The sequence below is a fragment of the Crinia signifera genome, chromosome 1 (genome assembly GCF_055691185.1).
Source record: "Crinia signifera chromosome 1, ASM5569118v1, whole genome shotgun sequence".
NCBI lineage: Eukaryota > Metazoa > Chordata > Amphibia > Anura > Myobatrachidae > Crinia > Crinia signifera.
The window spans coordinates 109,454,838-109,481,497 of record NC_139217.1 but is presented as its reverse complement, the minus strand read 5'-3'; the positions used below and the strand labels follow the sequence as shown (position 1 = coordinate 109,481,497).

Below are 26,660 nucleotides of genomic sequence, written 5' to 3'. Positions count from 1 at the left end.
CCCGCTGCCGCCGCCGCAAGCTTTATATACTCAGCCGCAGGTCAGGTACACCCCCCCCGGCAACGGGGCGCCCCCACCCCGACTCGCCTGGGGCGCTCCGGTGCCTTGCACCGGCCCTGCCAGCATTGGCACTCAAAGGGTTACTCAGTTGCTTTTTTTTTTTTTGCAGTTGCTGACATACTTTTCTGTGGATTATAAAAAAGGCCACACAAATTTTTGCCAGCCTAGATTGCATTGAATTTGTATCGTACTCGTAGAATTAAACAGGCTTCTTTTGTAACACATTGTGCTTTAATAGGAATGGTCCATGAAGTCTGTTAGTAACAAATATGTGACCTACCACTTGACAAAGAGTTCAAGAGCACTTCCTCAATCAAACAGTCCCTATGTGAATGGATAATAGAGTAGCTAGGAAAATGATGAAGGCAATTCTTGAAGCTGCAATGTGGCGGCACTAAGCACCTATGGTAGATTTCCCATGGCTACATTTAACAAATCTTTTGAGTATTTCTCTAACAAGTGCTCACTCATTTATACCCCTTTCTGACAGACAAAATGACCCAGTAAATTTCCGGCAAGAGGTGGGTCCACCTGGGTGGTTTTTCTGTCTGAAATGGTGAACCCGGGGCGAAAATCCTGGGTTTTGATCCAGATAATTACCAGGGTTTTTCCTGGATCCAACACATCGGTCTGAAGGGGTGCAACCCAGGTAAAATAGACATAGCACCTCTCACATTTACTGTAAAATGCCTTATAATCAGTGCCATTTTCAGCAGGAACCAGCAGGAACTCAGATCCTGAACCTAATGAAATATGACATCACCAGGAACTGAAAATGTACTTTCCATAATATACGTTTTATTTTACAGTCACCTGTGAGTGCCTTTGTTTCTACATACAGTATATACATCTCTCTCTTGCTCTCTTTCTCTCTTTCTCTCTCTGTATATACAGCCAATATTTCCAAAGAGCGCACTCACCAGACTTTCTTTAATCCATTAAAATTCAAACTTTATTTACCCATTTAAAATTCAAGGTAGGTCAATTAATGGTAGGTCGACATTTTGAGTCATTGGGAGACTCTTTTTTTCCCAGCAGACAGTGTTCTACCATGGATATATATATAGAGAGAGAGAGAGAGGAAGGGAGAGACGCTTGCCAGTGCCACAGCCAGTTCATTGGACACAGACGTTGCAGCGGGACCCTAAAGGCGCACATGAGGATACTGACGGTGACCTGGGTGAATTGTACTTATATATCATGCCCACACTGATATAATAGTGGGATACGAGACGTGATTATCTGTGCTTTATACTTTTAAGCGAATAATCCTTTATAATAAAACAATACTGCACTATTAAGCGCCTCTTTCTATCTTTATATATATACTGTATATCTAAAAAACACAGAGAACAAAGGGGCGCTCCATGGTGCATGTAAAAGACATTTAATGAAGAGTACAAACTCCAAAACGGATAAAAGCGATTGCTCGTGCCAGTAAAACAACTGCTGTGGGCTGGCTACCACAAGATGTTGTTATAAATACCCGGGGCACACCGTTGCCGATGAGGTATCCACGACCACCGATGGAAGGGAAGCTGCACACGCTGGATTGCGCTGCCGGGACTCCAAATCACACGCCGGGGGAACACACGCCAGGCGGGACACCGGGTAAGGCAAGACACGGGTCTCACAGGCCACGCCCTAACGCGTTTAATCAGGGACTTCGTCAGAGGGCGTGGCTCTGTGACACCCACTGATACAATGTATCTGGAACAAACCACTTATAGTTTGTACATAGTAAAAAAAACAAACAATTCATGGTTACAATACATAGAAAACCACGAATATTGTGACTGATATATACCAGACTCACTTTCAAATACAATAAAATGTACATAGATCCTAAAAACAACAAAACATTAAAAATATATTGAATACCATCGATGATGATACAAAAATATGAATGAAAAAAATCACAAAGAATTTACAAAAGATATTGTAAAAAATATACATAAAAAGCACATTATACTTTAAACTTAAAAATATTATTGGTTGATAAAAGGAGTAATCTCAAACCCCTCATTCATTCCAAAGGGCACCAACATATTTAGCGTAATAATCCAGTAGGTCTCACGCCTCATGAGCAACTTATCCCTATCTCCACCACGTACTGGAGGAGGCACATGTTCAATAGCTCTAATTTTGACTCCACTTGGATCTTTATTGTGAAAAGCATTAAAGTGCCGAGGGACACTGTGATTGGTTAGACCATTTTTAATATTACGTAAATGCTCAAGCGCCCTAATTTTCAAAGGCCTTTTAGTTTTTCCTACATAATGTAGGTCACACGTACAAGACAGTACATTTACCACATACGTGGAATTGCAATTTAAAAAATGATGCATTTTCACCTTTGAAAGTTTGGGATTTAACAGATCTGATCCTCGAGGAATATGTTTAAACATATTCCTCGAGGATCAGATCTGTTAAATCCCAAACTTTCAAAGAAACCTGGATCAATTGCACCAATAGGCATACTATTTATTTGTCACTGTTTATAATAAATCAAAATGATTATGTATCTACAATATATGAGCTTTTAAAATAGTTCATACTTTTCTACTTTTCTGGTTAATTCCAATCAATAAACAGATGAAATTTATGAACACATGAAATTTATGAATAGATGAAATTTAATGTACAGTATGTATATCACTGAATTTATAAAATGTGTCAGAATATATTCAAACCTTAATTTCATAATTTATCTATCATACCCTGGAAAAATCTGCACTGTTCCCCCGCATTCCTGCCTGGGCTAAATGTCAGATTACGGTGGGAGGGATGACTGCATTATAAATCCATCACAGATCTAGGTTTTGATTATTTACCTTCATTTGAGTTAAGAGTGGGATTAGTAGTTATTGTATTTTAAAGACACTGGAGATCATTGGTCTACTTTCACTAGACAATAAATAACATGATAAGCACGATAACGACCATTATCATTAATGATTCATGATATAATGATACCATGAATTATATTTTCGGGCGTGGATTGTTTGGCCTACAGCAATTAGGTCGATAAGCATTGGGTCGACACCACTAGGTCGACATGCAGCAAGGTCGACATGGGTTAAGGTCGACATGGGTCAATTTCGACATAGGTCTACATGACATTGGCTCGACACAAGCATTAGGTCGACATGGGCTAGGTCGACAGTCAAAATGTTGACATGTGGGTTTTCACTGGTTTTTGACCCAAATGTCGACATGGACACAGTTTGAAGTGCACCGCATCCCCTCGCATCGCTCGCTTTGCTAGCAATGCTTCGGGCACGGTGCCTCGCTACGCTTGGCACACTTTTTTATTTTCCCGCCATGCCCTCGTGGATGGTAGGGCATGAAATACGCCTGTCGGCACATGTCGGCTCAAAATACAGTGAAAAAAACCCATGTCGACCTTTTGACTGTCGAACTAGCCCATGTCGACCTAATGCTTGTGTCGACCTAATGTCATGTCGACCTAGACCCTTGTCGACCTTGACCCATGTCGACCTAGTGGTGTCGACCTAGTTGTTGTAGACCTATTGACCGTATCCCATATTTTCATGCATATTGTCTAGTGTGTTTGCACTGTATTGTTGATGATGCACACTCTAACAGGTCATTAGCAATGCCCTCTGTAATCTGTACATGCAGGATGATGGAAGATATATAGGGAGCTGCAGGATGACGGAAGATATATACCGAGCTGCAGCATGGGACTCACTCCCCTACCTCGGGTCCCTTCCTTGGTACACATATTCTGTTATGTTACTTGGGATAACTATACATTTCTTGCTCAGAATGTACAATCTTTATTAATTGTCTGTGTGTGCATAATTAACTGAGACAGCTGTTCATCTAATGATCATGCCAAACATACACAATAACAGCATCAGCTACTCCTGGAAGCATGTCTTCTGTTAGGCACATTTTATTAGCGGGATTAATGTGAAATATAGGCCATTTGGTTTTGTTTTACTGAAATCATTGGTACTTTGTAATATAAATGGCTCCCTTAGGGATTATATAATGATTGCTAAACAGGTTGATAAATAGTATGTCACATGGTAATACTCTGATTATTTTAAGCTGGTGAATACTGTCTGTTTTGTATAGATCATACTAGAATTCCTCATGTATTTTATAGAGGTTACAATAATGCTCTGTGTATAACACTGGTTAGTAGAATATTTCTGGGTTGTAAATTGACTGGACAGCCCAAACAATTGAAAGGTGCCTGTCAATTTACTCAATTAAAGGGCACAGTGCAGCCGCCGTTTTGGGTTACCAAGGGCAGTGTGCAGAGAGGCGGCAGCAGCATGTCCTCTCTCTCCCTGTGCGGGTGTGTGATCACACTCGCAACCCCACTGGTGCTCGCCCGCACAATTAGGCATTTTTCCGTCTCACAGGGACACACCCTTCCTAGTAGCCACACCCCGTCTCAGTGGCCCCTCCCTTTTACCGGGGCCCAGCCAACCTGTTGGCACCCTTGACATGGGCATTGTCAGGACGGAGATAATCTGCTTTGTGGCTGCTCCACCTCCTCCTTCCCCACAGGCCTTCTCCACTTACCTCCAAGGCCTTCCCTACCCCTACATCCAGCTCCAGCCCCTGCATCATTTGCCTAGTTACTGTATGCTGGCCCCTGCTCTGGGACCATCCTGTGACCTACACACCTCCACCTTCATATGTTCCATACCTGCTCCCACTAAGCTCCCCTTTGTCCTTTCTGTCCCCTCGCAGCACCATCATCCCCCTGTAGCACCCTTCCCTAGCTGTGTGATGTTTTACTACAGCAGCCCCCGAGGGGGCGACATTAGGTTATTTAGAGGCCCAACATTAAATTATAATTTACACATTTGCCATCTGAACATTAGACAGTGCATCTCCATCTTTAGATGCACTCAAGATGCAACAAGATGCAACAAGATACAACAAGATGCCCAACAAAATTCCATCTCTCTGGGTGCCATTTTGATCTGCATCTTAGATTGGTAACCAAAGTGCATACTGTATGCAGTGCGAATTAGCCTCATGTGCAGACTATAACATACAGTAGGCCAGCATAGACATGACGATTCATGACAATGACATGACATGACAATGACATGACATGACAATGACATGACAATTCACCTCTGAATCAGACAGTTGCCTTGTACTTTCCATTCTCTGAATGTAATACAGTACATGCCAAACTTGTGATTACATGCAGGAAAGTTGTTGCTGCGTTTGGATGTGATACATATACAGATCAGCTCTGCGCATTGTGGCTCACTTCCAGATACGCTTAGTCCTGCGCCCCGTGCCACAACGTACCAATGTTCAGTATTTTTGCGCATGTGCAGGGCCTGTTCTGTGTGTGTGTGTGAATGGGTCCTATGACACAGGGTGCAGTTCAGCATCCAACTGTAGGTGATTGGCAGTCTGATATGGTAAGGGGGTTGTGATGGCCTCTGTTTGTGAAACCTGAGGTGTCTTACCTCCGTATATGGGAAGAGGCCAGGATCTCCGTTGTTGGATGGAGATTTACTGGCCTCCGACAAGGATCTGTGATAAGCAGCCAGATGGTGTCACAGTGATCCAATGCTGCATCCTAGGGCATAGCAAGGCTCACTACTGCAGCAGAAACAATTTTCTTTACAGATCCTGCTTCATTTAAATACAGAGCTAATCTAACCACATCATACTTGCCTACTCTCCCGGAATAGGCTGGAGGCTTCCTAATATTGGGTTCCCCTCCAAGCCCCCGGCAAAGTTTGCAAGTCTCCCGCTTGCTTTCTGGATATCCCACACCCCCCTTCCATGCTGACACAAATACCAAATCTGCGGAGAGGGGACAGGGCTAAAATGATGTGAATAGCATAATTTTGCATCATTTAAGCATCGCTCCCGTGAATCACAGCGTTTGTGTGGCATGGGGGTCGGGCTTGGTGACGTCAGCCTCATCCCCGGAGATGCAACAATAAAAGTAGGCAAGTAGGAACCGCATCTGAATGAGGGCCACTACACAGTTTTATTGAGATCATACCTGGATAATATAAAATGAAAAACATAGGGGTCGATCCTATTAGGTGCCGATGATTTGCGAGTGCGAATCATCACGGCATCGGGAGCACTTTACGGCGGACAGAATTCGCCTAAAAGCACTCGATCCTCCATATGGTTGCATGCAATTTAAGCAAATTTGGCCCAGCGAAGGGTTCGAGAATTTCTTAATTCGCGTGTCATTTCCAACATTTATACGGCAACTGAATGGCACCTCGCACCCTTCGGAGGTAATAGGATCGACCCCATAGATGGAAGCAAAAATAAAAACCCATAAAGCAAAGCATTTCTAACGGACGTTAAGTAGGATCTCGCATAAACCAATAAACTAAAGATGTCTGAAGATAAAGAAAACGGTACTGCTTTCCTAGCACGGCGCCCGTCTCTTTGATTGTATGACTTAAGTTTAAGGTACTTAAGGCATACAATCAACGTGATGGACCCGATTTTTTTATCTCATGGATCTTATGCATCCATAAGATGCATGAGATCCATGAGATAAAAAATGGTGAGCCCCCAATAACCATTGCTAACGCCACCAGCACTATCAGCGCCAACCCGAAGCGTGGCGAGCGCAGCGAGCCCGCGAGGGGCGGCGGTACGCGTCCTCCGACCTTTTCATACCCCCACTATCCCCGTCGGTGTGGAGTTGATTTTCTATAGTGTGGCGAGCGCATCGAGCCACCAAGCCGGAAGCATGGCGAGCGCAGCGAGCCCCGCGAGGGGACGCGGACTACTTTACATGTATTCTGCGTCCCCTCGCACACCCTGCTCGCCACACTATATAAAATCAACTCCATGCCGACGTGGATAGTGGGGGTATGAAAAGGTCGAAGGACGCGTACCACCGCCCCTCGCGGGCTCGCTGCACTCGCCACGCTTCGGGTTGGCGTCCATAGTGGGGTGGCGTTAACAATGGGGGGGGCCATTTCACCCATAAGGGGGGGTTAGCAATTAAAATTGGGGTTTTGGGGCCATTTTACATTGATTCCAATGTAAAAATCCTATCGATTGCGTCGATTGCATTATCTCATGCATCTTATGCCGCACAAACACATAAGATGCATGAGATGCTTGAGATATCAGCCCCACACATACAATCTAGATCGTGGGCGCCGTGCTAGGAAAGCAGTACCAAAAAAACCTTTTAAATAGTTTTAAAAGTAACCTATGCTAAATGAGAAAGTAACACATTTTCCATGTTAAGGAATGCAAATACAAAAAATATTGTGTGGAATATACTTTGGAACCTGGTGTTGGCAGCAGAGATATTTAAACAAAACAAATAAACATAAAGTTAATATATGCTCTATCACATAGCAGATGAAAAAGGAGAACATTTCTCAAGAGGGGGCTGCCATAAATCTGAGTCTGACATTTCAGCTGATACTCAGTGGAAATGATCTCCATATGTTGGGTGAATGTTAAAGTAATGCAGATGTGACCTGTGTGACCATTCATCCTAACATGGTGTTTTGTCATATACTCAGATGTGCGCTGATACTGTTATGGCCAAAACCATGGCAGCTAGAAACATTGTGATTACTCTTATCGCAGCTACGGAGCAATTCTGTAAAGAATGAGATTTACATCTTTGTAAAGCCACCCTTGGGGTCCATGCGTTTACATTGATTTCTTATGTACTTTCACCAGGTTCTATGTAGTAAAAGTAAATGCAATCAGCAATATGTACTGACGTAGTTTAAAAACTATTTTTTTTTAAATCAGGCTTTATGCATTTACCGTGCAGAACAAAAACCTTAACATATAAGGTCTTAATCATTGGTGGACGCCGAATGCAAAGAGCAGCAATTACTGGATGACGGCCATCTGTGACTTCATTTATTACCAGTTATTTATATAGGGCACACATATTCACAGCGCTTTACAGAGTAGTTGAACATTCACATCAGTCCCTGCCCCAGTGACGCTTACACTCTATATTCCCTACCACATGTACACACACACACACAGACATTCTAGGGTTAATTTTGTTGGTAGCCAATTGACCTACCCGTTTGTTTTTGGATTGTGGGAGGAAACCGGAGTACTGGAGGAAACCCAAGTACAGGGAGAATATAGAAACTCCGCACAGTTAGGGCCATGGTGGGAATCGAACCCATGACCTCAGTGCTGTGACGCAGTAATGCTAACCATAACACCGTTCATGATGCAAAGCCTATAAAAACAATGTGCAAGGACTGACATGCCCAGTTCCACTGTACACGCAGTAATAGCATCAATTGCACCATTGCATCTTGCAGCAGCCCCTATGACAGGTGCATCTTCTCCATCTAACACTGGCTTCCTATGCCTGAGGATGTGCGCCAGTGTACACAGCCACTGTCACTAACGTGCCTGCAACGCTCCCATAACAACCCCACTAAACGGAAGAATTATGCGCAGTCACCGCCCATCAATGCTCATTGCTTTACCACATTTCTGATACCATCTATTCCATTTCCTAGGCATGCGCTGTATGATTTATTGGGGTTTGTTGCTCATACACAGAAGCATCACAGAACAAACAACAGCCTTGTGCATAGCTCTGAATCAGGCCGATAAACTGTAAAGCTGCGTGCTGTGGAACATGATGCTACCCAGATAATGTCAAAGGGGTACTCCTAAAAAAACATAGCTTAGCTGCCACAAATCTCTTGGCTTCCCTCAAGGAATTTTAATGAAAGAGAGGAGAGTATGATCAATATACTGTATTTATTATTTATATACAGTTTCTTATATAGCGCAGCATATTCCGTTGCGCTTTACAATTGATACCCTCCTAACCTCCATTAAAATTCCTGATGTACGTATAAGGAGACAAAATGGTACGTCACTGTCACCTCAAAGCTGATAACCCCAGATGACTGGAGTTCTTTTTTAAAAGCCTGTGTGGGTAAGTCAGTAAGTGATTAGGAACATGTGCATCATGTCAGATGACCATAATGTCCCTTATTTTCCCAAAGGCTTATGCTGGAAGGTGGAATCTACAGTTAAAGATTCTGTATTACATTAAACTATACTGCTCCATTTTGTCTCAAGCTATGTTAACTTCTCTGTTTATTTATCTGTGTGTAATTCTCTAATAAGAACAAGATAAGAGAGCAATGAGGAGAAGGAATACCAGTCTCTTTTATAACCAGAGTTATAAAGACAGAATGGCCTATAAATGGAATTGTTCCAAAAGGGTGACATTCCTAGCATCTCTGAGTTCCGCGATGATACCAGTCGGCAGCAGAAAAGCAAAAATGACCAATAGAAATAATGCTTTATTTTACTTCTAATACAGAATTTTCAAGATCAAAGTGTTTAGAGGACAACATCGCTACTGGTTCTCACTGTGCTCCTCAAATTACCACCGTGCGCCTCAAATTACCACTGTGCACCTCAAATTACCTCTGTGCACCTCAAATTACCTCTGTGCTCCTCAAATTACTACTGTGCGCCTCAAATTACCTCTGTGCTCCTCAAATTGCTGATGTGTACTTCAGTAACCACACAAGAGTACTCCTGCTGGCAATTCTCCGCAGTAGCCACAGCCAGCCCAGCCCCTCGTTAGGTAACAAAACAAAAAGCAGCTGTCTTCAACTTTTGGGTTTTAATAAATATACCTCTGAAAATGATTCTTGTTCCTCTAGCTCCCCAAAATATTGTTTTTCCAGTTATCAAAATGCAAGGGAATATCTATGTAACAAGGCACAAATTCCACAAACCTTAAGGTAAACTTACATCTTAATTAATGGAATTTTGTATTAGTATATTTGTTTTATATAATGTCACTTACTGTATTATCTCTGCAGCTTCAGTGCAAAAAAATCTCACAGGGCAATTAATTGAATGCAATGTTGGTATCACTTATTTACTGTACAGTATAATGATCACAATTGCGGTCAAAATATGTTGTTCTTATGAATGTTCTTATTTTGTTCCGTCAGCACATCGCCATCGTCCAACTTATTTATTGGTCCCAAGGAGTGGTGAACTAATTTGATACTTGGGCTGAGATTTAATAGGATGAGAGATTCAGAAAGTGAGACATTTGGTAAGAAATTTCCAATTTTTTTAAAGCGGCAATCATTTACACTTTAAAATCAAACTGGTTTTGCAGTGTAAATGATTGCCGCTTTAAAAAAACTTTCTTACCAAATCTCTCACTTCCTGAATCTCTCATCTTATTAAATCTCACCCCTGTTATTTTTCATCCACATTTTGCACAGCATATTTATGTTTCTTAGTTTATGTCCGAACTTGTGTAACTTTGTTGTCATTGTCATTGTAATGCCTCCCCTATTGCTGTCTATCTGTATAGTGCCAGGAAACTCTCCATGTGGTGAGACTAAACAGAAATATCCTCTTATACTTATACTTTACTTATAACAAACATTTCAGATTATATCTGCACCACCCACTGCCCTCATGGATGTCACATTTGTTGATTCTCCACTTCCAAACCTACTCACAAGTCAGTGCAAATAAATAGTGAAAAGATAAATGACAAGAAAAAAACGAATTACTGTAAACTTAAAACCTTATAATACTTAATATATATATATATATATATATATACATTATAATATAATACATAAATCTATATATCTGACAATAGTAGTGTAGATTTGACGTGCAGTTTATATTAGAGAAATCTATTAGAGAAATCTTTCAACACTGATTTCATATGCTTTTACCACAGAGTTTTTGAGTGTGTGTGAGCACAGAACTTTAAAGGTTATATCCCCTTTGTATGTGTCTATGGCCTTGGAGGGAGATACAGTGGAGAGTGATAAAGTACTTATTAAATAGACCCTCAATATACACATTAATCTCAACGATATGTTTTTAAAAATTGGGTATTAAATATAGAGCTGTGTTATACAATAACATTGCATTGATAAGGAATATGCATTATATAAATAAAGGTTGGGTATGGTGTCTTTTGGGGCACAATTGAATACCTCTCAACTGCACCGCTTTTGATGGGACAGTTGCCACAAAATGGGGGTGTCCTACGGCAGGAGAAAGTTGGAAGGAAGCAACAGCATTCAGGCTCACCACTGCTCTGCATAGCAGAGCAACAGGTCAAAATATGCTTTGCCACACCCCCTCCACACAAGGCCATGCCCCTTTTTCAGACACAATGGTTTGTGAACAGGCAGTGGATTAGAGACACTACTGGTAGGTGCACATAGCAGCAGCCACATTAGAATATTTCCACATATCCACTGTGTGCTAGCTCAGTTGCAAACCCAACTACGTCCACCCCTATGTCAGGCCCACAGTAGCTGCAGTTCAATCCATTTGCACTTTAAAATGTAAAGACTAAAGTGGATTGTTGTGCAACTGTAGTGCAACTGTAGAGCAAATAACAACAAAATACTTTTATTATTATAGAATGCTATTTTCATGACATTTAGGATAATCCTTCAAATTTTTTAGACGGTTGTGAAACAGTAGAATATAATAGAAATACTGTATGGTGAATTAGAGTCATTCATCGAATAAACAGAAAGTAATGATTTCATGCGAGTGACATCACTGAAGGAAATATGTGTGGGATATTTCTATTGAACACTCCATATTTTAAATCATCATAAGGTCAACTTGTTTAAAAAGTCCCCCGCACTATAGTATATACGTGTGAGTTACACAGTGCGTTACCAGACTATGCGGCTCCTACTTTAACAAGGCACTTAGAAATGAAGAATCTTACCTTAAACACGACAATAGGAATGTCAATGACAATGTAGATAAGGTCTCCCAGCGCCAGGCTGGCTATCAGAGCATTTGGCCCATTCCTCATGCACTTGTTCTGGTAGATTATTCGGAGCAGCGTTGCATTCCCAACCATTCCAGTGATGAAAATAGCACAAGATATTGCAGTGTTTATATACTTGAAGACATAGCTGATTTTAGTCTTGGCAGGGCACATGATGCTGGTTCTGTTTGGCCTCATTGGGGGCATAGGGTAACTCCTGTTCATTGTTGAGAAATCTGTACTGGTGGTGTCAGTAAGATTTTGAAGGTAACCCCCAGCATTTTTACTGATAGCGAATCCAGTTAATGCCAGAAGAACGGCAACTCTCAGGGTGGCAATGCCCATGTTTCTTATAACCCAGTAGCTTATACAGAGGTTTGGAGAGCCACTCACTGCTTACCTGAAACAGAGAACACAACATGTTCACAGTTTACAACATGAGCACACACAGGATGTTATGCACAATTAAAACATATAACAAGCATTACCATTAGCCTGTTTATCTACTATAAATGTGCTTTATACTGTATTAACCAAATAGAAAAATGACCTAATAACAAAAACTAAATTAAGTACTGTTTAATGATCTATACATATAAAAGACTTTATACATATAAAAGGCTAACTACTCCTCACTTCTGTGAGGGGAAGTACTGCCAGTGACCACTAGAGGCCACTCGATAGACACAAGTACTCCTTTACAGTGAAAGCAATTTTTGCAGGGACACTGATCAAACTTGCTGAATATGGAGAGAGGGAGCTATTAATACAGAGATTGGAGGTAGGACCAGATAGGGACTGGGGTTGGGAGTTTGTGGACTAAAAACTCTAAGTATAAGTACATTGCAGAAGTCATCATTTTGACGGGCTCTTAACTAGTAACAATAATAAAAATGCTGAGAATCTTGTACATTATATTAAATATAACAATCTAACTCTTTAAAATATAGGGGGTTAGTCAGTCCTGATCGCACAGCTGCGAATACGCAGTGCAGGTTCTAATCGAAACACTCATGCATGCCTGAAGTATATAATGCTGCTACTTTTTTGCTGCTGGCCATATGCGAGTTGACTGGCAGGAAGGCGGTATTTGTGGTAACTGCCCATTTTCTGGGAGTGTCAGGGAAAATGCAGGAGTGCCTAAGAGGTTTCAGGTATTTGACGTCAGCCCTCGGTTAGAACAGCCTGTTTCTATCACACTGGCTGAGTAGGTCCCAGGCTATGAACACACTGCACACAGTGGGAAAATAATTAGGTGGTGAATGAGTTTCAAATGAATTTGCAGCTAATGGCAGGGCTGCAATATTTTCTCAACCTATCCATAGCCTTGCAGGATTTCCCTCTGGCTGGGCGGTGATTACCTGATCACAGGGCTCTGCAAATTAGCAGAGAACTGATCAGGTCTGAATAACCTCCATAGGCACACGTCTTCCTACAATCAGGAATTTTTACAGTATATCACAAATTTGAGCTTAAATGAAAAGTAAAATATTGATGGTGAAATAGGGTAGGGGTTACCATAAGGTAAAAAAGGGGCAGACTATATGGGTTATGTGGTTCTTATCACATTATTACTTCCTTGGTTCCTACAACATTAATTTGCAGGACCTCCATCAAGTAGGGATGAATGGGACTACCGCCAGACAACATGTGGATTACCCTCCGTAAGAGTCAGTGTGATATTTTGCATTCAGTCAGTGCTATCAGTTAGCCAATTGAAGCTCATGGACTACCAGCCAATCAGGAGCTGCAGCACCTCCTGATTGGCTCTCGGTCTATGAGCTCTGATTGGCTAGCAAATTGTACTGACTATATTCAAAATACTGCTTGCTCTGTCTCGCCATCTAAAGTGTGTCTGCCAGTAGTCTTCATCAATGTTACTCGGGCTCACTCAAAATGCATGGACTGCTGTGATCATTATCCTGCACCCAAAATGGGAAGCTGTTGGGATGGAGCTGCGAGGGTGTGTGTGTCAATATGTGGCAGTGTCGGTGTGTGTGTGTGGGGGGGAGGTGGTTATGGGGTAGTGTGTGAGTGTGTGTGCATCTATAGGGCAATGTGTAGATGGTGGTCAGGGACCCTGTCTATGTTATCAGTCACAGGCCCACAATTTCAGGTGGCAGCCCTGTTAATGTGCCAGGTAATCCGTGGTGGTTTATACCTACGCCACCAGGTAAATCTCCTACTGTGCTCAGCTGGGATACGGCCATTTGGTCGACCCTATTAAGGTCGACATGCATTGGGTTGACCACTGAAGGTTGGCATGCCTTAGGTCGACACTTGAAATTGGTCAACATAGCTAAGGTCAACCGGGTTGGATTGTCGACACAAGCATTAGGTCGACAATGGTAAGGCCAACAGTCAAAGGGTTGACATGAGTTCAACCCATACAAGCCGGGAATATGCGAAGGTGCAGTACCATCACTGATACTGTGCATGTGCGAGTCCCAACACCTGTCACCTGCACTGTACAGATGCCGGGACAAATGGAAGCAGCGCTGATTGGAAGCGTTGGTCAGCAGCATGCGTGAGGGGTTTGCCGGAAGTGTTGCCAGTGGCTGCGGCAGCCTCCATCTTCACAGAGGTAGGAGCCACCACTACACGTAATGATTTAGCATTTTTTGGACACCATTCCTTAAATCCAACATCTGAAGCTCATTGTTACTGAATGTAATATTAAGTGATAGGTGATTGGTATTTTTAATTTGAGATTGGGGAATTGTGCACATTAACTAGAATAAAAAAAGGCCCAATTGTTATTCCTGTGTTATTCCTGTGCCCTTTTTGTTAGGACCTCCTAACTGCCACACACCAACCACCACAATTTAGTATCAATTACCCCCCTCACCTGTACATACTGTACAGTAAATAAAAGTTGTAAGAACAAAAAAGAAAAAGAAAAAAGAGTCACCTGGCCTTATTTGGCCATGATGTGCTGCACCCAGCAGGTGTCACCCCTAGTCATGTGCATGACTAGTGGGAAACCAACCACTGCATACATGTACAGCAGAAAACTTGTATTGCTTAATGAGAATACACTATAATCTTAGTACACCTTTTGTCATTTAAGTCTTCTTATTTATGTTATACAGTAGGAATGTGTTCTAGTTTTGCTCCGCGAAACTGTACTGGTTAGACTCCTACAGTATCAACAGATGTCATTGTTATATATAGTTTATATATTACAATAACAGCATCTGTATATCATACACAATATCTAGACCTTGAACTAGTTTAGGCGATAAATCATTTTAACAATATCTATCTACCTAACATTTGGTCTAGAAACGCCTTTGCTCAGGATTTTTAGAGAATTTGAAACTGTAACTTGACAGTTTAATTAAAGCTTTTATAGGCAAAATGGTGGGAAATGTTAAAATCGAAAAAATTGATTAAGACCGTGTAGTGTTTAAACCATTAGCCTTCAGTTCCATTATCCTTGGCTTGCATCAGGACTACGTTTCTACAAATAACTCTCCAGTGCAATTTCATCACCTCAAACAATTACATTGCAGATATATTATCTTGATGGTTTTAAATACGTAAAGCCAAATATGTTCTTTCTTTCATTTTTGGGGACTAAAATCTAATCAATGAGAATTTTAATAAGGGTATTGAAAATGTTATATTACTAAGAATTATACATGTATTTGCAGATATAAAACTGTTCAATAATCAAATGAATCATATACCTGTATGTCAAGTTTAATATAAATCTAACTCAATCTCCCTTCCAAATGATAATACTTGAATGAGTGTTTTTCTTTTGTGATGCACCACATTTACAACAGTGTCTGTCTCCTGAATTGGTGGATCCTGGACTCCAAAGAGAGAATATCATCCTCCCAAATCTGCACACATTGCTAGAAAAGTGGGCATTAAGAGAGGTCGATGACACCCCCACCGCTTTAATCGTAGCATCTTCTACTGGCTAAAAGCCAGTAAGTACAATTCAATAGGGATCCAGCATTTACTTATACCTGATGCAGTAGTACCATCAATTAATTCTGATGTGTTGGATCCCCCATCCATGGAGAGAACCAAGCTGCACCAAAGGTGATGGGAAGAGGTGTATATAGAAGGAAGGTCCCTGCTAGACACTGCAAACATTGGGATATCAATGTAAGGACCACACCAAAAGTGAAATCAATATTTAAAGTTCTTTAATTATTTACAGATATGTCCTCATAATCTTTGCTTCAGTCACACCAAACAGCCCCTCGTGGCATGCCATGTTGTGTGAGAACCTTCTAGCGTCGGGTGTCTTTTTATGCTTCTTTTTATCTGCAATTGTGTCTTAATTACAATGCAATGTGACTAGTACGCACATACACATATTTGACGTTTGTATATCTGTGAGTGACTGAGTCTCTGGGGAAATTTACTAAGATGGGAGTTGTGTTTCACATGGGATCTACCATAGAACATCTACGTCTTATTTATTTAGCTTGGTTGCCCAACTTCCCATCTGAAATAGAACTTCCATCTTAGTACATTTTCCCCTCTGAATCTGTACAGGTATAGCAGCCGCAGCTTTCTTCCAATACAAGTCCAGTTCTGCTCCGTAAACAGGCTCAGCATCACAATATACTAGTGTTATATATCAAAAGAACAAGTCTCCTCGTGCATTCTAGGTGCATTGCTTTATGAATAAATGCATTTTCCACACCCCTTTAATCAGCAGAGTTGCATGGACTTGGCGTCACACTCCCGTCGGGTATCTTGTGGCTATTGAGTCTAGATGTAAAAGGACTCGGAGTAGGACAAATCTGTATTATAAGTTAAGCTCTTACAATAAAGTGTTTTTTTTCTCTTTTCTCTTAAAGGGCCAGATGTACTAAGCTTGAACAATGAAAAAATGTATAGTGATAAATCACCAGCCAATCAGCTACTAATTGCCATATCACAGGCTTCATTTTAAATATGACAGGTAGGGTTGATTGGTTGATGGCTTATCAATCTCCATTTGATCAATTTTCAAGGGTTAGTACATCTCGCCCATATTAAGGGTAACTACTAAAGTGCAAAAGAAAGAAATATGCAGTATTCCACGTAACCACACATCAAGTAGCTGTGGTAGGTATATTGCAGGCTAAGCAGTGTAGGCTAAGCAGGGTAAGCCAAAGTCAAACTGATTACTACTGTATGTGTTACTGCCTATTTGAAATGCATTTTGCTTTGATCACGTGTATTACTACTTTGTGGTTAATGTTGTGGTTAAAGTTCCTCCAGATTTGAAGTAACTTTATTAACATAATCTCCACAGACATATTTATCTCTAGAAGGGATTCACTGAATTTATAAGAAATTAAACAAGTATAGAGCCCTACCATTGGCTAGTGTATGTACAAATGCCAAATATTTACAATATACCCAACTCTGATCTTTACATTGATGTGCCTGTTACCTCAGTATACTCATGTTTAATCACAGATCTGTGCAAAAGAATGTGCATGGTTTGTTTACATTATGTCTGGAGTACACTTGTAAATGAACATGCTGCTTGCCTAATGTGCTATATAGATTTATGATAGCTACAGCACATCACACACCAGGAAGGACAAATGATAATTTATTACTTAAAAACCAAAAGGAACATGCAGAGTCTGGTTTATAGCTCTCCTTTGCCCTCTCCTGAAGACTGCACAGTAAAGCACAAACTAAATATTTGGATTGTGACCCTGGGAAACACGTTCATTTGGGGCTAAAACACATCCGCATAGCTATTTATAAGCAGCACTCCAGAGAAAAAATGAAGAGAACACAGCCACCTATGGGATACGTAGAGCAGGAAAAGGTGCGTGTAATGGTAATAGGATGGGGTAACCCAGGCATTCTCTCTTACAGTGAGCAACACTTAAATGGATTCTTCAAACAAAAGATTACAGTGGTGCAAGTTCGTCCCAGTTGCCCGGAGGCAAGTTAACTATTGGAGCCCCCCCCTCCCCCTCACACACACACACACCCCACCTTATATAAATATATATAAATGCATGTATGTATATGTTTAGAATAAAGAGAGTGTGACGTGTCTATGGTCCTGCTAGGATGGGGAGTCAGCCACAGAAGCAATATCGACAGTTTTATTTAATTGATTCAAACTTACAGGGGAGTGCCCCCTTGGGAGCAGGAGCCCAGCGGCAGATGACTTCATTGACACCCAGAGTTACGCCTCTGATACCATCAGAAAATTATCACAGCGCAGCATCCTACAGACTATACTTCACCACCACAATACTATACTTTAATACCTAATATTACATATACAACACTTCTGTTACATTAAATGGAATATTATTAAGTTAGCTAAGCACAAGTATTGTGTACTAAGCACAAGTATAGTTACAAAGCACACGTATCATGTACTAAGCACAAGTATAGTGTACTAAGCACAAGTATAGTTACTAAGCACAATTATAGAGAACTAAGCACACGTATAGTTACTAAGCACAAGTATAGTGTACTAAAGCACAAGTATAGTTTACTAAGCACAATTATAGAGAACTAAGCACACGTATAGTTACTAATCACAAGTATAGTGTACAAGGCATTTTGTATTTTGAAACCACTTCTTATCTAGAGATTCATTTTTAAATCATCTAAATATAAAGTACTGACATAAGAACATGTGAATACATACAAATGAATCACACAGACATATCTGGACCAGAGGTCACTGTCAACATGAGCTAAAGTATACTGTATAAAGGAACAAGATCATTTCAGAAATAATAGGAGTCGAGGGGGAACACCCCTAATAGAACAGAATAGAAAGACATACAGCTAGATGCACAAACATTAATTTTGAGTTTTAATTAGTAATTGTAAATGTCAGAGTCCTAACATGTAACTATACAGACAGTACCTAGCTGCAGAAAATCTATTCTGTGGCTAGTACGGTACATCACTGAATGGTACGGAATTACCTGTAAGGACAGATGTGACCCACAAGAACAAGAACTACAGTACTGTACATACCTCCTAATGACAGCATATTGTACTTTTCTAACTTTAACCAACATTGGATAACTATTTTGTTTTATAATTGCATCTATAATCTACAGTGTCACTCTGGACAATACTATATAATATTTAACAAAACAAAACCGTAACACCACCCATTCAGCCCATTCATAAAACTTTTCTTAAAGACTTTGACTTTGAAAAGGGCAGAAGACAGTATGGTGTAACAGTGTGTAGGTGACGGGTAATGTGCACAGTTACCATTGCCCGCACATACCTCTAAGCCTGCATCTTCCCAACAGACACATCGTTACACTGTGATTATTTCATTACAGCAATTATGAGATTACTTGGTTTCATTTGCTTCAGATAGCCAAAAACATAAAGATCATTTAGCTGTAATGACTTCCGCAGCTTACACCCCAGAGAACTATTCAGATAAGTAATATGCAGTTCTACAGATGAGACAGCAACTGGTATCTCAGGGTAAAGTTGGCACAAAAAGTCATCATTATCCAGGTAAGAAATTAAAAGGCAGCATTACCAGGTATAGATAATGGTGAGATATTCCCTGTGAGTGCAGAGATGCCGGTCATGGGGAAGCTTGTGCCTGGGAACTGGAAGATCCAAACTTCTCTCTCCACAGCACCTACTCACTGCTGCTGCTGCTGCATCTGTGTCTCTGTCCTGTCATAGACCCTGGCTGGGTGGGATGGATAATCTCCACCTCCTGCTGAAGACAAAAGAGGCAGAACAGAGAAAAATACAATCCAGAGAAGGCTGATCCTCTGCCAACCTCAAGCACATACATCAAAAAGCCTCTGTTGCTGCCTTGGGGGCATAGTAAGAACGGGGCTCCTTAACCCTGTCCTGTCTGGATCTCGCTTTGTTCCTGCTCTTCAACCCTGACAGCCTCTCCTCATGTCTCTCATGTAGGAAAGTAGCTTTGTGTTTGTACAGTACAGTATAATTAATGGCTAGAGATGTACAACATTATATAGACATGACTTGGGCAGAAGGAGATACTTTTGGTGCTTATTTTCAACACTACAGTATGACAATTATGAAAAGATCTATTTATATAATATTGAATTTTCACTTTGCAAAGTGCTTCAATCATTAAAAAAAAAATAATACTGTGTATATATTTTTATTGAAGCATCCACAAAATAAACATTGACATAAATAATAATAAACGATGTTACATAAAATAGGCATTGGGTAAAAACCTTAACGGACCAGACCTGGGAGTTCCCTTGCAGCAAACTCCGCCTTTGTATAGCTTGCAGTGATTGTTCATGTCTGTCCGGTGTCCTGTCCAGGTGGGTGTCTGTGACAGCTGTCAGCAGGGAGACAGAGATTACAGTCTCCCTACCTATATGGCCCAGGAATAGGATAATGGGCCAGATGCACCAAGCTTCAAAAGTGATAAAATGGAGAGTGAAAAACAACTAAAACTAGCCAATCAGCTCCTACCTGCCATGCCATAGTCTGTGTTTGAAAAATGACAGTCGGGAGCTGATTGGCTGGCTGTTTATCACTCTCCATTTTATCACGTTTGAAGCATAGTGCATCTGGCCCAATAACTGGAATGGTCTGGATCATAGGGGAGACTGTAGTCTCTGCCTTCCTCTGAACAGGACAATGGCTGGATGAGCACTCTAAGCTCCAGATTATTATTATTTTATTTTATTAGCAGTTTCTTATATAGCGCACACAGATTCCGCAGCGCTTTACAGAGAATATTTCACCATTCACATCAGTCCCTGCCCCAGTGGAGCTTACAATCTATATTCCCTACCACATGTACATGCACACACAGACATTCTAGGGTTAATTTTGTTGGGAGCCAATTAACCTACCAGTATATTTTTGGATTGTGGGAGGAAACCGGAGTACCCGGAGGAAACCCACGCAAGTACGGGGAGAATATACAAACTCCGCACAGTTAGGGCCATGGTGGGTAATGAACCCATGACCTCAGTGCTGTGAGGCAGTAATGCTAACCATTACACCATCCGTACTGCCAGATTGGCAGAGTTCGCTATAGGTAGCTGGTTGGCTGGTCTGGCTTTCCGGGGTCCTCATAAATTTGTAAGCCGTGTACACACAATGTGATTTTTGCTATTGGTCAATTTTTACCTAAGCTATTTTTACTAGATGAACTGGCGATTTTGACTATGTTCACTATGATAGTCTGTGAGATAGTCTATATTGCCTTGCCTGCACAGCCTATTTTGCTAGGCGATTCTGAATTAGCGGGACCTCGCATTGGAATTGGCTGCATGTTTAAAACCATGTGATTTTGGCTATAGGCAATTTTGACTAGTCAAAATCGCCTGCCAAAATCACACCATGTGTACACCCCTTTAAAAACGTAGAATTTTAATGGCAGATAAGAACTTTTTGGTCTGTTTAGAATGTCTTAAACACATGTACTGATCATGCACACTTACACACTATGGTCATTAATTTATTAATGTATTTATTAATTAACAGTTATTTATATAGCACACACATATTCCGCAGTGCTGTACATCACAATCTTGAGGGATGTCCAAGGTGAGTATAATGTTTAGGTTTAGGGTCAGTTTTAGGGTTAGGAACCAGGGAGAGGGTTAGGTTGCAGGAGGGTGCGGTTTGGGTTAGGCTGCAGGATGGGACACTTAAGATTAGGCTGTGGGAGGGGACATTTGGGGTAAATATACTTGCAGTCATCCAACAGTATTCTTTTTTTTATACCAACCCAGGCATGGGGCTGAGTTTGATTGACATATGCTTTGCATATTGTTAGCAGGATTTATACATGCAAGGAGTTAAGGCTTGTTAATAAACATATGGAAGATACATATTTCCAAACATTCTGCAATGTCTGTCCCATCTCCAGCATGCATGAACAGTGAGTGCAGGTGCGTGTGCTAACCCTTCAACAGCTCCCACTGCTAAGCAGACAGGATAAATCTGGCCCACATAAATGGTGTACATATGGAATGGGGTCAGAGCAGCAGAGACGGGGGCGGATTGGAGCAGCAGAAAGAGAAGGGGGTGGAGCCAGAAAGCAGGGGGTGGGGTAAGGGACCATATATATCTTGGTTTTCCACGTGTTCCTTTTAGAGTAAAAACTACTATAGCTAGTATGTACAGGTATGATTCACTGTGAGTAATTTAAGTATATCAATATTGTGAAATATCTCATATGAATAATCATTTGTGTATCACAAATAAAGTCTAAATATCCAGTGCAGACAAAACAGCAGTTTGCCATTGACATAGCACTCAGGGTGTGTGTTATTCAACCATATACACAATACTAATCCAATGTTTCACTGTGAATGGGTACATAATCTCACTTATTGAATATAGGTAAGCAATTATTCTGATGGGATTTTAAAGTGTGTGGGGGGTATTCAATCTTGGGTCACGGCTGTCAAGCTGGCCCAACAGCCCCCTGTCCCGTTCTCTGTCTGCTTGACCAAGAATTTGCAGGCAGGATTTAGTGTCCCGCCTGCAGCGGGACGAGAAGGATGCATGGCCGTGAGCTGCGGCCGGAAAGAGGCGAGCTGCAGCCGGGAGCTTGTCACTTCCCGGCCGTTCATGCCACAATGAGCCCGGCTGCTTGTAAAGTTGGGCTCGTTCTGCCGAGATTCCCTGTTCAATGCTGTCGGGGAAGATTGAATACCCACCTGTGCATTTATTTCTTTTTCATATTAACACATAAAACATTTTAGAAAAAATCCACAATCAATGGGATAAAACAGCATAATATTAAGATTGGTCGGCATGGATTAGGTCGATTTATGAAATAGGTCAACATGGATAAAGTTGACAGGGTTGGAATGTCGACACAAGCATTAGTTTGACAATGGCTAAGTCAACAGTCAAAAGTTCAACATGGGATTTTCACATTTTGACATGGACACCACCAAAGTGTAACGCGTCCGGGCATTCTTCGGGCATGGTGCCTCACTCGGCACACTATTCTATTCTCCCTCCACACCTTAGTGGATGGTAGGTCATGAAATACCGCCTGTCAGCAAATGTCGGCTCAAAAGAACTTGAAAAACCCATGACAGCCTTTTGATGGTCGAACTAGCCATTGTCGACCCAGTGTTTGTGCCGACCTTTCAAGCCATGTTGCCCTTCAGTGGTTACCCAATGCAGGTCGACCTAATATGTGTTAACTTAATAGTGCTAAAGAAATATGTTACTCGTCTAGAAAAATTATTAGTGTTCAGGGTTGGGCTTTCCAATAGTATTTGCTATTGGACAAGCTATAATATGGGCAGTTATGTCGGAAATATTACTACTGTAAAAAGCCTTTATAAATATAACCAATGTGACAGTATATTAGATAATTACATACTTCCGGTGGGGGCCAGGGACAGTGGCATACACGTGAGCTCCCATCCCATCCATGGAGCTCCCTTCCTTGGCCCCCGGCAAAGGGGTGCATCGGCGTGGTTAGGTGTCCGGCGGGGGAGGACGGGTGAGAGCATAAAGGAGGTATGGAGGACAGAGAGCGCTGAGGATTCAGCGGCCTCTGGCCAGAGACAGAAGTGGGCATGACCTCCAGCTGAAGCCCCAGTGGTGAGATGTGGCTCTATCGGCCTGAAGGATCCCGACCCCGGGTGCATCCTGGCCAGCGGGAACCCCGGCAGCAGCTGGGACACCCAGCACAGGTGCTGTGATGCCCCCCAGAGATATGAACCCCTGCCGAGACAACAGAGGAGTTTCCTGGCCCCCACTTGACGTCCCAGCTCCAGGTGAACCTCACAGCGCCCCACCTCCCCAGAAGAAGCCCCAAGGAAGGAGGTATTGCTCCAGCATATGGGGGTGCAGTGGGGGACCTCAGCCCACAGAGGGCTGACTCTCACTGACTCCCCCCCCCCACACACACACTTGCTCTCCCCCCAGCCAGGGCTCCAGCTAGGGCTCCTGACACTCTGGCTCACCCCCAGCCCCACAGAGGGACAGACTCAGGAGTTATTCACGCTAGCTGACTCCTGTGGTGTGCTGATTGGGAGATGGCCTGTAGAGCCCTTCTACTGCTGCCCTGTGCTGTGAGTAGCAATGATCAAGATGGCGCCACTCATGGCTGCTTAGGAACTGTGCCACTCCCAGGGTACGCCTAGTGCATATTTGCATGAATGTATTAGTGTTCTATATCTGTACTGTTCATTGTTTAATTGTTACCTACCTGGCTGTTGCAACAACCAAGTTACACTGCTGATGGTTGCCTAGATGCTGCGCAGCTCAGCAAATAAGTTACTGGTGTCTCCCCTGTCCTTGTTCACCATCCTCCCCAAGGTACATACTGTATTATGTAAGTATATGGACGATAGGGACGCGGCACTCGGGACCGCAATAAAAAATCAACTAGTAGCCAATTTCATACGGTTGACGGTTCAGTCTTTTAATAAGACTTTTCTCAAAACAGCTTAGATATTATGTACGTATGTATGTAAGTGTTATATATATATATATATATATATATATATATATATATATATATATATATATAGACATCCAAAATAAAGAGGCACTCCGATGTAGTATAAAGTAAAGGCTGTATTTTAGCGCCAAGCACTTTCGGGGTACAAAGCCCCTTCCTCAGGGCACAGCAACAACAACCAAAACATATCAAAGTGACCCAAATAAATACCCTTACCTGTCCTGCAGCCGTCCGTTTCGCGCCAAGCTCCGGCGTCTGACCCGCCGGAAGTCGTCATCACGGGACTTCCGCTGGGACGCATTCCAAGCCAACGGGGAGGGTTCATGCGTTCCACCCGTCTTCCTGTTTGCGTTCCACTGTCGTCACGGACGCGATCTACATGGCTGGGTCTCTCACCTGGCGCCTGTAAAATACGTAAATGGACGGAACATGTTAGACAGGCCGGTGCCACCCATCACAAGTGCCAACATAAACAAAAAACATCAACAATACATACATACATAATGGCAGAGTTACAGTTCCAGGATAACAGAATTTAGGAGATAGCATGGTAAGATGTACACACTGACCCATGGCAACCAGGGTCACACGCATATAGCTGAACTGAGCAGGAAACCAAAAATGGGGTACATACATAAACCCTTCATGTTAAACTATTCCAGTTAATTTTTTCATTGAGACCACCAGGATTGGTGGTCCCAAGCCGCAGTATCCACTGTGACTCACGGATGAGCAGAATTTTCGCCCGATATCCTCCCCTAAGGGACGCCGGAACATGATCTATCATGAAATAGCGAAGGGATTCTAACGGGTGATTCAGGGCTTTAAAATGGCGGGCCACATATATATATCACTGTAGTAATTCTCAGCACTCCGGATACAAAAGGTCCTTGCCTGGTGCCTTCCATGAAGCAAACCACCCACATAGCAGCCAGTAATACAGAGCAATAACGGCGGCACTCAGGACTTTAAATAAACAACAGGAGAAGGCTCTTGTAGTTCAACGTTTCAGCGCATGTAGCACTTTTATCAAGAACAGCTGTTCTTAAGAAAAGCACTACATGCACTGAAACGTTGAACTACAACAGTCTTCTCATTTTGTTTATTTAAATTCCTGAGTGCCGCCGTTATTGCTCTGTCAATATATATATATATATATATATATATATATATATATATATATATATATATATATGAATCCAAATAAAGGGCACACAGGGTCTTCAAGATGGTGAAAGCAAACGGACTGGTTTATTACACAGTCATAGGTATGTCAACGTTTCGGGGTCGCCCCCGTCGTCAGGACAACGGGGGCGACCCCAAAACGTTGACATACCTATGACTGTGTAATAAACCAGTCCGTTTGCTTTCACCATCTTGAAGACCCTGTGTGCCCTTTATTTGGATTCATATTATTGGGACTGCAAGGTTCCTGACTGCAGGCACCAGGGCAAGCTACCTTGGCCTACACCCAAGTCCAGGAGTGCCAGTTCTCTCGAATTCTATATATATATATATATATATATATATATATATATATATATGTATATATGTACTGTCACTGTTTACTTGCAACCTGGCTGTTGCACAGCAATCCAAATCTAATTCCTAGTATACATAATTATACCTGCCAAATAAATCTGATTCTGATATTAATGCATTATTTTCTGATGAATGAGTGCTCCACTATTTATTGCACTAATTTTGCCATGCCGGTATGTTTCTGAAAGGGAATGTTTGTTTGTAGTCAGATTAGGGAAACTATTTATAATAAATGACATAAGGTAAAAAGTGCCTTGAGAATCTGTAGTCCAAGCACACACTTAAGACACATTAGCTAGATGTTGAATCAATATTGTAACCTTATTAATTTAACATAAGACAATTAAACATATTGAAGATTAATATGACTTACTGTACAGTTGCCCACTATTTTTTTTAATGAAAGAACTAAATAAAGGAGAGTTATCTACTGTAATTTTTTGTAAGATATATAAGAAAGAATTCTAGATCAGTCTGTCCATTGTGTAGATATTTATCTAGGCCAAATGTAATAGGGTGTGATGATCAGAAAGTGAGAGACTTTGAGAGTGAGAGTTTTCCTGTCCCTTTTTTTAAAGTGGCAATCAATTGAACTGAAAAAAAAAACCCAGCTTGATTTTGCCATGTAATTAATCGCCCCTTTAAAAAAATGGGTAAACTTCTCCAAAATCTCTCACTTTCTGATTCTCACATCCTATTACAATTGCCCTACAGTTAGTAGTACTATAGGTCGTAACACTGTATCTCTAATAAACTCATAAATATCAGCCAGGCACCCACCTGGAACCATGTATAAGAGCAGAATGTGTTCTCACATTGGCTGCTAATGATTGGAGAGAGTTTTTCTATTGC

At 41.6% G+C, this 26,660-nt stretch overlaps 1 protein-coding gene across 1 annotated transcript in view; it reads right to left on the bottom strand.

The window, feature by feature from the left end:
* Window positions 1–19,511, bottom strand: part of EDNRA (endothelin receptor type A) — a 62,655-nt gene extending 43,144 nt beyond the window's left edge. The window contains exons 1-2 of the mRNA XM_083171294.1: window positions 19,359–19,511; window positions 11,807–12,251 (exon numbers count right to left, since the gene is read on the bottom strand). Of these exons, the coding sequence (XP_083027420.1) occupies window positions 11,807–12,196 (390 nt within the window). The 5' untranslated portion in view covers window positions 12,197–12,251; window positions 19,359–19,511. The remainder of the gene's footprint in view (window positions 1–11,806; window positions 12,252–19,358) is intronic.
* Between the last annotated feature and the right edge of the window lie 7,149 nt (window positions 19,512–26,660).